Source organism: Nestor notabilis, unplaced genomic scaffold (genome assembly GCF_000696875.1).
Source record: "Nestor notabilis isolate BGI_N333 unplaced genomic scaffold, ASM69687v1 scaffold2159, whole genome shotgun sequence".
NCBI classification, from domain to species: Eukaryota; Metazoa; Chordata; class Aves; order Psittaciformes; family Psittacidae; genus Nestor; species Nestor notabilis.
Window position 1 is genome coordinate 1 of NW_009944848.1, and position 11,420 is coordinate 11,420.

At 45.2% G+C, this 11,420-nt stretch overlaps 1 protein-coding gene across 1 annotated transcript in view; it reads left to right on the top strand.

Annotated features, from left to right (window-relative positions):
• The first annotated feature begins 176 nt into the window (after positions 1–176).
• The window catches only part of B4GALT3 (UDP-Gal:betaGlcNAc beta 1,4- galactosyltransferase, polypeptide 3), a 13,067-nt gene continuing 1,823 nt past the window's right edge, over positions 177–11,420 (top strand). The window contains exons 1-4 of the mRNA XM_010022592.1: positions 177–414; positions 7,014–7,249; positions 7,886–8,076; positions 8,659–8,781. Of these exons, the coding sequence (XP_010020894.1) occupies positions 177–414; positions 7,014–7,249; positions 7,886–8,076; positions 8,659–8,781 (788 nt within the window). The remainder of the gene's footprint in view (positions 415–7,013; positions 7,250–7,885; positions 8,077–8,658; positions 8,782–11,420) is intronic.

The following is an 11,420-nucleotide window of genomic DNA, read 5'->3' on the forward strand; positions in this document are numbered from 1 at the left end:
CCTGCGGAGCCTGTGGTGGGAAGGGGAGGTGAAGCCGTGCTAGAGGAGCGCGCTGCCGCCTCCGAAAGTTGGAGGAGGAGGAGGAGGAGATCTTCCATGCACAGCGATGTAGCCCTGAACGTGGAACAGCAGCTCGGCTCCTCACCGGTCTGATCCCAGAGCATGGGCTAAAAACGATGTCCCTCTCCCGTGCCGAAAACCCGTGTTTCCTGCTGTTTCTGTTTGTCTTCCAAGCGGTATTTATCCTGATACTCTACCGAGGTGGACCTTCACATGTGTTCCGGGGGTTTTTACACGCACCGCAGGTCCTGGATTACTCCAAACCTCACGATGTGTACACAAACCTCAGCTTGTTTACCCGAGCTCCTAATGAAGACGCTAAGCCCTACTGCTCGGCACAGTCACCGATATTTGGTAGGTATGAACCCACAGTGTTTGAAGGAACTGCCTTGCTACGTGATAACGCTGAAGGCTTTGTAAATGTAAGTTGTGTATTATCCCCAACTTTTCCACTTGAAAACTGTTATGCTGGTTGTAATACTTAACGCTGACAAAGTTTTCTTGCCTTAATTGACCCATTTTTATTAGTTCTGTGAGGAAAAGTACTTTATTAACCTATAAACTTCCAGTATTACGGATTTGGCTGTGCAGAGTTTGTAGAACAGAAGTGAAAACAGTGCATATGGGGTTAATGCCAAGTTAGTAACACTTTGGATTTTTTCCTTTGGTAACTGCATAATTTTGACCTCTGACTCACTGTAACTCCAGGGTTCTTTCTCTCAGCCTTATATCAAGCCTCTATCTCAATAGAAATCAATTAAGTTGGCTTTAAGTATTGTTTGTATGAGAATATAGCTTGGCACCTTGCTCTTCGTGGCCATCTTTTTGGCCTGTGATTGTTATGTGCCCTTCAGACTTAGAAACTTCTCATTTAGACATAAAGGTCTGGTCATAGGCTAATCTGTATTTACACTAGGACCGAGGCAGAGCTGACCTTAAGGGCAGTGTTCATCCAGCTGCTGCACTGCTAAAAACAGTTGAGAAACTGTAAGTAAATATATGGTGAAACCCACAAAGCAAGTTTGTTGGTAGTAAAGTGGTGCATCTCCAATAGTAGTGAATTGGGTCGCCCTGAGACAGGCAGGAATGGTTGAGTTGGTAAGTATGCACCTACAGCTGGTTTGGGGACTCCTATGTAGTAAGTTACTCTTGTCTGGTTTTCTGTATGCACAGGTTTCTGCTTATCCAAGTCTTGAATATACTGCTTGAAACTACTACTTAGTAGTTGCACTGCTGTTCTAGGAAAGCTGATCACCTCACATGAAGCACAGTAAGAGCAAATGGCTCTTACCACTTGGTTTAAGGTGGAAGTATTGTGGAAGGCCAGTGCTGTGGTTACTCTTGTGTCAAGTTGCTTACTTCAGTTAGGGAACTCTGCTTTGGAGGAGCCTTTTTAGACTGCAGTCTTTGTAATGATGCTTGTTCTTCTGGGAAGGTGCCTTCCTTCCTCTGTTGCTGAGGTTAAATGAAATACATGCAGGATGGATGAAACTGCATGATAACTTTTAGGGTATATACTTCAGCATTTCCCTTGGAAACAGCTCTACTGAAATACTCATAGTGCAGGGCCTTTTTGCACAGGTGCCAGTTGGAATGAGCTTTGTGCAGTTTCTGCTCATCGCTCCCTACAGCCCATCAGTTCTTTTGGGAAGCTACAATTCTGTGCTTCAGCCTGACTTGTTTTGTTGGAAAAAGCACAGCAGAAATGTGCCTGCACCCTTCTTGTCTCTGCTGCTGAGAATCTGCTGCCCTGCAAAGAGTCAAATGAGAAATCTTTGGTCTCAAAGAAGACAAGCAACAAAACTGGGTGCAGCTCAGTGCAGCCTGCCAGCCATCAGATAAGTAAGAGTAGTGACCTATATAAACAAGGCAGACACAGAGTAAAATTACACTGATTGGTGCTCTTAGAGCTGTGAGATCTTTTTAAGACCTCTTCTGCCCATCCCTGATTCAGATCAGCTGAATTTAGCTGCAGCTTAACTCTTACTCAGTGATATCTCCCTTTAAATACGAGAAGTAAATTATTCCCTCTGGTATCACTATATGCCAGCCCTTCTGGGTGGTTTGGTTGGGGTTTCTTTTAGCAATGTGTGCCACTCTGCAAGGTGGTTGCCTTTTGTTCTGTATTTGATGGGCATATATGAATAGATACATGAATACTTTATAAATGTCTTGGTCAGCTTCTCTCATGGGACTGAGAGAATGACTGAGACTTGTGAGCCTTTAATTTCCTAACTCCATTAAATGAGACTTCAAAACCATTCTCGAGGACTCCAGTCTCCAGTTCAGAGCCTTGTCCACTCCAGAGCGTGTTAAAGGAACTGGGAGAATGCCAACCAGCTTAAATAGTTTCTGCATCAGGGCTTTCATGAAGTGCAGCATTTATGTATATAGTAGATCATCTCGATAACTGAATGTAAGATCAGCTCATCTGTCTCTCACCTACCTCATAAATCTACAGCATCTTGGCTCTTCCAGGCCTGTGGAGGAAGAATTAAAGTATAATTGCTGAACATCTTTGCCCTGGAGGGACTGGACTTACTGACTGATGTTTCTTTTTTAATGCTTGATAGTGTCCACTGAGCATTTTGTGACCAGCAGCTTGAAAAACATTGTCCTAGATACTCAGTGTCTTCATTAACACTGTGAATAAATCACTCGGGTTCCTTTAAAGTTTCTACACAAATAACCAGTTGCCTGTTCTCTCCTCTTTTGTTCTTGGAAAAAGCAGAGTGTCCTCTGACTTCTTCCCATTGCATGCAAGATGTGCTGTTTCAGCTCAGCTTTTCCTCTTAGCAAGAACTTTGGTGCTAGAAGACTTAGACTTTAAAAGGTACCTTCATGCATGGTGTGTGCTGAATGACTTGGTTTGGCCCGGGAGGTCTTTAACAGTTGGAAGTTCTGTTTGTAACTCTGCTGTTTATAATCTGCTCATGCTCTGGAAGCATTTCTTTTCCTCAAAGCCCTTCTTAGACTAGTTACTGCCTTTCACTCCCTGTCATAACCTTTCCATGAGTGTAACCATCTGTTGCCGTAATGAGTAGGTAGCTCCTGCTACGTTTTCTACTGGAGGCTCTCCTATTAAGAGTTTCTTCTCTTGGATTTAAAGAGCAGTAAAAAGGTAGTAATGCTGAGATTCATTTTCAGGTGCAGTTGAGGCAGCCTTGTGTTCTGGCATTAGAAACTGGTCCTTGAGTTAAGGCTCTCTGCTTTTTTTCTGCTTCTTCATTCAAACAGTGGGAGAATTATACAAGTATGACTCTGTTAATGTAGTGTGTGGTGCTGCATTTTCTCAGTGAGGTATTCATCCATGCTCCTGCTCCCATTTGTTCAGCTTGTGTAAGTCCTGTTTATTCTCTTGGAAATGTGTAGCAAGGAGTTGAGAAGTCATGTCGTTTCTTTCCTAAGATGGGATGGACGTGGTCACAATCAATAGATTCCTCCTGCTAGTCAAATGTGTTGCCTAGAAAGTAAAGCAAGCAAGGAGTGTGCTGTCACTGGCACCAGTAACAAGACAGACAGGGAATTGTGGGGTTTAACTCTACACACTAGAGGTTCATATCAGTTAAACGTTGTGTGATGATACAGGCACAGGAACCAGCCTATGGAGAAATGTCTTGCATGCTTCAGGGTGTTGATCCTGCACCTTGTCTGAATTGGGATCCTGTGCTTTCCAGCACATCTAAGGTGGTTTTTCCTTCTTTCCCAAAGCTGCACTCTAGCAGTTCTGTTTCTCTTTGTTAGTCCAGCCTGCAACTGTTCTGTTCACATCTGGGATTTACTGGATTACAGTGTATTAGCCTTTCGGTAGTTGGGAAGGAAGGAGACTGGAGAGGCACAAAGTAGCTTGTACCAAGCAGTTTTGGGGATGTAAATCACAGGCTAACTTCTTTTCTTCTGTGTTTCCATGGCATATTGAGTTTCTGAGCTGAGGAGTTTGAGGTATGGAGCTTGGGAAAATGTGACATCTTGAAACCCTGGGAAAATGCAGATGTGGCCATCATGAATAGAATCCTAGGATCAACTCAGTTAGAAAAGACCTTCAAGATCAAGTCCATTACCCCAGGACTGCCAAGGCCACCACTAAATCATATGACTGAGGGAAATGAATATGCTTTGGTATGGAAGGAGACAACAGGAGTGAAACTATTGCATGTTACCTTACTCATTCCCGTATGTCTGGATTTAGCCTGGATTGTTTGGAATTGAAGAATTACTGCTACAGAATCTTACTCTGTAATACAAAGAGCCCCGATTGTATTATAGAACACAAAACACTGCTGTTGTATGAGAACAAAAGGGATTAATTCCCTATCTTATATTTTCTTTGGAGCAATGATGTGTAGTTGAAATCCAATCTGAATATAACATTCCTTTAGCAAGCTCCAGTTGTTATCAAATCAGTGGGTAATGGTGCTTCAGTTAAAGATCTGATCATCAGGGAGTTCATAAATCTAAAAAGCAATAAAAACTACAGGTCGCAAACAATGTTGGACTGAAACAGGGTGATCTTAAAGGCAGAAAAAGAAACTGCATAGAATCATAGAATCAGCCAGGTTGGAAAAGACCTTTAACACCATCAAGTCCAACCGTTCCCCCAGCACTGCCAAGGCCAGCACTAACCCCTGGCACTGAGGCCTTGTCTACACAGTGTGTGAACACTTGCAGGGACGGTGACTCCAGCACTGCCCTGGGCAGCCTGTTCCAATGCCTGAGCACCCTCTGGGCAAGGAATTGTTCCTCATCTCCATCTAAACCTGCCCTGGTGCAGCTTGAGGCCGTTTCCTCTTGTCCCATCCCTGGTTCCCTGGGAGCAGAGACCAGCCCCCTCCTGGCTCCATCCTCCTGTCAGGCAGTTGTAGAGAGCGATAAGGTCCCCCCTGAGCCTTCTCTTCTCCAGACTAAACCCCCCAGGTCCCTCAGCCCTTCCTCATCAGACTTGTGCTCCAGGCCCTGCACCAGCTCTGTTGCCCTTCTCTGGCCTTGCTCCAGCACCTCAATGTCTCTCTTGTAGAATCCTGAACACAGAATTCGAGGTACAGCCTCACCAGTGCCCAGCACAGGGGAAATAGAGTAGACGTAGGTAATAACTTTATAAAATCTTAATCATAATTATGACCTAGATTCATGGGCCCACAGCATGATTCTCCGAAGCACTGCTCCTCTGTTTGAGGTATGGCAATGTATTCACACTTCCTACTGAGGGTAACACAGTCAAAATCAAATTCCCCTGCATTTGAGATACTTAGGGAAGGACTGAAAAGTGAGTCAGCTATTGCGAGAGCTTGCTGAGAAGCAAAAGTCAGGTTCTCCTTTCAAAACCAAACCAGACCTAACCAATAAACCCCATGAAGTGGGATTCCCAGCAGATACACCTTTCTGAAAGCATGAGGAATGGGATCACTGGCTGTTTAGATTGACCCTCACAAACTGCCCTTATGTGTTCCTTGAGGAGGGAGACACTTCCCAATACAGGTTTGCCCATCAGAAATGGGAGTTACACTAATGTGCACATACATACTAACAAAACGTTTCCCAGTTCTCAATGGCCAGCTTGAATGTTAGGCCCAAATTTAGTCCCTAAGCCTCGTTAGTGCTCAGAACACCCCAAACTTCCCCCCAAAGCAGTGGAGGGGTGTTGCTGCTTCCTGTCAGTTAAACAGGATGTGGGTGAACATGGGCTCTTTTTCTGTTGTGGTTAGATTTGTAACAGGAACTTGACTATAGAATGGGCTGAAAGAAGAACCTTGTGGGCTCAACTGCATCAATACTTAGACTTGAAACACGCCTGTACTTTGCCATGCTCAAAGGAAAGCTACTCAACACCAGGCCTAAATACCTGCTCTTTCTCTCAGGCTTCAGAGAATGATTGATTTCAGGGGTTTAAGAGGGAGTCTGGCTTACAACATCCTGAAAACTCAGTTTGAGACATCAAGAATGAGCTTGGAAGGAAAAGAAAATCTTATTTACAGATATTTAAAACCAAAACCAAAGTAAACCAAACCACCAATAACTTGCCTGGCAGGCTTCTGGTGCAAAAGCATATGTTGTCTTTGGGTAGCATGGCCTGCAGAGAATTGTTGGTTCTACTTCAAACTCTCATGTGAAATCATCAGCTGTGAATTGTGATTTAGATGAATCTTTCTAGTTCATTTAAGGAATAGATTTTAATCTTCTGCATTTGTGCTCTTTGTTTTCCTATGAGTTGACAGTGGTTGGAGGCCATGAAGAGACACTGGTTTAATATAGAAACAAATAGACCTCTTCTGGTAGTTCTAGACCTTCTCTCTGCCCAGAAGGACAGGCATTGAAATAATTTGTTTCTTGATGTTGTAGCAATAGCAGACCTCTGTTAAAATGGTAAAGCTAACACTTCCTAAAGCATTTATATTCATCCAGGCTTTAAGCTATTTCTTCCCCAACCTGCTGAATATCCTTTTGGACATCCTCCATGCCCATATCAGCAGCCTTCCAGTACCTGAAGGGGGCTACAAGGATGCTGGAGAGGGACTCTGCATCAGGGACCGTAGCGACAGGACAAGGGGTGATGGGTTCAAACTGAAACAGGGAAAGTTCAGATTGGATATAAGGAAGAAGCTCTTCCCTGTGAGGGTGGTGAGGTGCTGGAACAGGGTGCTCAGAGAGGCTGTGGCTGCCCCATCCCTGGCAGTGTTCAAGGCCAGGTTGGACACAGGGACTTGGAGCAACCTGCTCTAGTGGAAGGTGTCCCTGCCCATGGCAGGGGTTTGGAACTACATGATCTTAAGGTCCTTTCCAACCCAAACCAGTTTGCGATTCTATGTGGGTACATCTGTGGTGGCATTACCTGTTCTGCAGTAGGGCTGGTGTCTGAGGTAGCAAACATATGTAGCTAATGTGATAGGTGTGAATGAAGGTTGAGAAACTTTGCTGGTCTTTACTCTGTTTCCCTTTTTTCTGTCTTCTCCTCACAGTCGGACCATTAACCATCACCTTCAGAGTGCTCCCTAGTGAAAAAATGATCATCAGGAAAAACCCTTTCGTTCAGGCTGGTGGCAGCTACAGGCCACCTCACTGCCTGGCCCGCTACAGATCTGCCATCCTTGTAGCCTACAGGAACCAGAAGAAGTACCTTCAACACCTTCTCTACTATATCCATCCTTTCCTGCAGCGCCAGCAGCTCAGTTACACCATCTACTTGATTCAGCAGGTAAAGCTCAATCAGATGTGCCTAGTGGGGTAGCTAAGCTTCCTAATTCAGGGTTAGGTTCTGAACAAGGAACCTAATCCTATTCCTTTGTGGAAGTACCAGTTTCATGCATGGGCTGAGAGGAGGCCAGTTACATGCTGTCCCATCTCCATACCATCATTCTGCTATTGATTGGTTCTGCTTTTTCCCTTGTAGAGGGATGAAGTTGCCATTAAGTAGTAACTTGGATTTTCAGCTCCTCAGGAGTTGAATGTGGCTTGTCTATAGCTTGTCACTGTGGCTACTGAGCAAAACTGGGGACACTAAATGCTAAAGTGAAATTAGGTATTTTTCAGTCTGTATCAGACAAAACCATCTGGTTTGACCATGCTGAGGGGCAACCTGGCTTATGGGTCTTTTAAAAGTGAGCCTTCTTCAGGTGCCCATGGTATATAGCCCCTGGCACAGCATAGTGTACAGCTGAGAACACTGTGAAGAGAATGGGTGACATTTTTAGAGGCTGGGACCTGAAATCTGCAGCCAATATTGATTCATCCCAGGTTCATTCCATCAAATAAGGTTTTTTTGCTTACATAAACGTAAATGGAGTTCTCATCCTTGTTGTTTTGGTGAAGAAATGTAGGTTTGCTTTTCCAGGTGGGAAATGGTACCTTTAACCGAGCAAAGCTGCTCAATGTCGGTGTCCGGGAGGCCCTGAAGGATGAAGACTGGGACTGTCTGCTCCTGCACGACATCGACCTGGTACCTGAGAATGATTATAACCTCTATGTTTGTGATGAGTACTATCCCAAGCACATGGCCAGTGCTATGGATAAGTTTCAGTACACGTAAGTGCCTCAGTTTCCTTTGGATATGTGTATTCTAATTGCATTTTGGCATAGAAAGTAGGAATGGGGACAATGAGAGATACACCTTTAAGAGGTTTTCTGTTTCTTAGTTTTGCAGTAGTGACTTCCCCAGAACAGGGTGCTCTTAACCTTACGTATGCAGTGAGGAACACTGAGGAACAGTTAGGAACAGTTCCCTCCCTGCAGTTCCCTGTTGCACTCTTACCTTAGCCTGGCAAGTGACTGGCAGATTCCTGTTTGCCTTTCCTTCCAGAACAAAAGTAGAGAGTGGGAATTATTGGATCAAGTGGAAGGTGTGTGATAGGATGCAGGTATTTTGAACTGCCCCAAGATGTGACTTTCAAAACCAGTTTTACTTCAGTATGATGGGAGAGAAGGTGGGAGGGATGGGAGGGGTGGAACATGGTAGGGAATTACACTGGGTTTGCTGGATTTTAGCACTGTTACGATGGTGTCTGTAAGGTGTGTGATTGATGTATGTGTGACGTGGATGATGATGTTAGTTTGTGGAGGGCTGGTATTATCCTTCAATACTGATATTTTTTTCCCTTTCTCTTTTAGTCTGCCATATAAGTCCTTTTTTGGGGGTGTATCTGCTCTGACTCCAGAACATTACATGAAGATGAATGGGTTTCCAAACACATACTGGGGCAGTGGTGGTGAAAATGATGACATTGCTACAAGGTACTAATGCTGAAACAGAACCAAGCTGGCTCCTGACCATGTAGCATTACCCTGAGAAAGGAACTGAGATGATGGATGTTCCTTCATGTGGTTGCAGTATCCTTATAATCCAAAATGCTGTTGGCATTGGGAATGGTTAATGAGAGCAGATGCTCAGAATCTCTGAATCCAGTCATTGTGCGCTGGGAGGACAAAGCTTTCATCAGACTCTGGAGGGCAGAATGTTACTTCAGGTCCTTGTGCCTTCAGTGGCTCTGGAGCGTGTCCAAGGGGTTACAACCACCAGTAGCTGACAAGTGACTCCCTTGACATTAACAGTCCCAAGGGAGGGAAGCAATCTGCAGGCTTGATGAATAAAAAACCCAAGAAGGTACTTAATAATGCTCAGCCAGTTGGGAATTTAAGTTATGTGAAGTGCAATTAGGTTGCTCCAGGTGTTATCTAATCACCAATACTTGGAATTAAGGAAGACAAGGAGTTCTGGCTGCAGTGCTGAGGGATGGAGAAGCCTGTGTACTCCTGTGAGTCAGTGACAGCAAATCTGATGGGGTTTCTTGCACTTGAGTTGCCATGGCAGCAGCCCGCTGTACAAGTGAATACAATGAGTTTAGTTCCAGCCTAACTCAAATCCTTCAAGTACAAAACCATGGCAGTAGCTGCTTTATTCAGCTTTGCTGTTGCACTGTGCACCTTTATCTCATGGCAAGCTCATGAGGAGTTCAGTGCACCAGAACTAAAGGCTTTGTGTGGTTTTTGTCTTGCCCAGTGTGACAGGTTACACAGGTTCAGTGGAATGTTCTGTTCCGGGACTGTAGGATTTCTTAGAAAGCAGTATTCTTCTGGGAATTGAAAGCTTTTCTAACATAGAATTCCTCCTTTTCCTTTCAGAGAAATGTTAACTAAAAGAGTGTAGGATTGTTTAGAGATTCAGCGTTTCCTAAAGGAATGGAATGCTGAGGAAATAGATCTTTCCATCATGGGTCTATTCAGCTGTTCTTACTACAGCTAAGGCACCTAACATGGTTTTCAGTACCATGCCAGTTTTGCTGCCCTAGGTTATGTACATCTCAAAATAGCTCGTTGGTGAAGGGGAGTAAATCCTGTGGTGTTTCTCTGAAAGCTCATACTAATGATGAGCAGTGTGGTGGCCACAGGTACACAGAGGCCGGGGCAGTGCCTGTTAAAGATTTGTCCAGCCTCAACCTGCTGGAGCGGGGCCAGAGAAAGGCAACGGAGCTGGTGCAGGGCCTGGAGCACAAGTGTGATGAGGAACAGCTGAGGGACCTGGGGGGTTTAGTCTGGAGAAGAGAAGGCTCAGGGGGACCTTATCACTCTCTACAACTGCCTGACAGGAGGATGGAGCCAGGAGGGGGCTGGTCTCTGCTCCCAGGGAACCAGGGATGGGACAAGAGGAAACGGCCTCAAGCTGCACCAGGGCAGGTTTAGATGGAGCTGAGGAACAATTCCTTCCCCAGAGGGTGCTGAGGCATTGGAACAGGCTGCCCAGGGCAGTGCTGGAGTCACCGTCCCTGCAAGTGTTCACACACTGTGTAGATGAGGCCTCAGTGCCAGGGGTCAGTGCTGGCCTTGGCAGTGCTGGGGGACGGTTGGACCTGATGATCTTAAAGGTCTTTTCCAACCAAGCTGATTCTGTGATTCTAAGTTGGAATGAGCTGCCTGGTCTTGAATGACCAGCTTGATGCACCTACCGGGATTTGGATTTTAGAGGGTACTCACACACTTCTTACTACGTAGCAGCAAAATGATTGTTTGAAATTGGACACTGAAGTGCAGCACTCATCTTAGCAAACACCAGGATCTACCTGTTACTAGAAGCAAACACTACTCAAACTGGAAGCATTTACATGTTAACATTATCAGCTCCAGGGAAGTCTCTTGGGTTCTTCTTAACAGTAAATGAATGTATGGACTCTTCCATGTGATGGTTTTAGCTGAATCTTGTAATGCAAACCCGGTAACAGCAAAGCTAGTTCAGGGTTTGTGCTTCTTGTTGTCTCTTTTATGGAATCTGCTTACATTCAGCAAACAAGAAACCTTGTCTGAAACTCAGTCTGACATGACAGCGTGTCAAACTGTCAGTGTTGTCGTTATGCGGTGGCTCCAGACCAACAAATCCCTTCTGTAGCCTGTGCCAGCTTTGCAGCATTCCTGGTTCAGTCAGCTTGCTGCTGTACCAGTTGTGGTACACGTGTTGCAAACATGCCACTGAGGTGACCTCAGCTGAGCAAACCTTGGTTCTTAGGATCCAAGTGTCTATGTGATGAGGAGGTTTGCACTGGTGAACTACCATAGGTGCCATCAGCAATGGGTTACAGCACCTGAAATGCTGGGTTTAAGAGCTCTGTTCTGGAATTCTGAGCCTTCAGCTCACTCTGCTCCTATCTAACTGCCCTGCAGCTGAGTGTCTCGGGTTGGTTTGGCTGCTGCCTGTGGTTATCAGAGACCACCTGAATGAATGGCACTTCTCAAAGAACAGAGGGAGACTTAATCAGGGACTGTAGTGACAGGACAAGGGGTGATGGGTTCAAACTGAAACAGGGGAAGTTCAGGTTGGATAGAAGGAACAAGTTCTTCCCTGTGAGGGTGCTGAGGTGCTGGCACAGGGTGCCCAGAGAAGC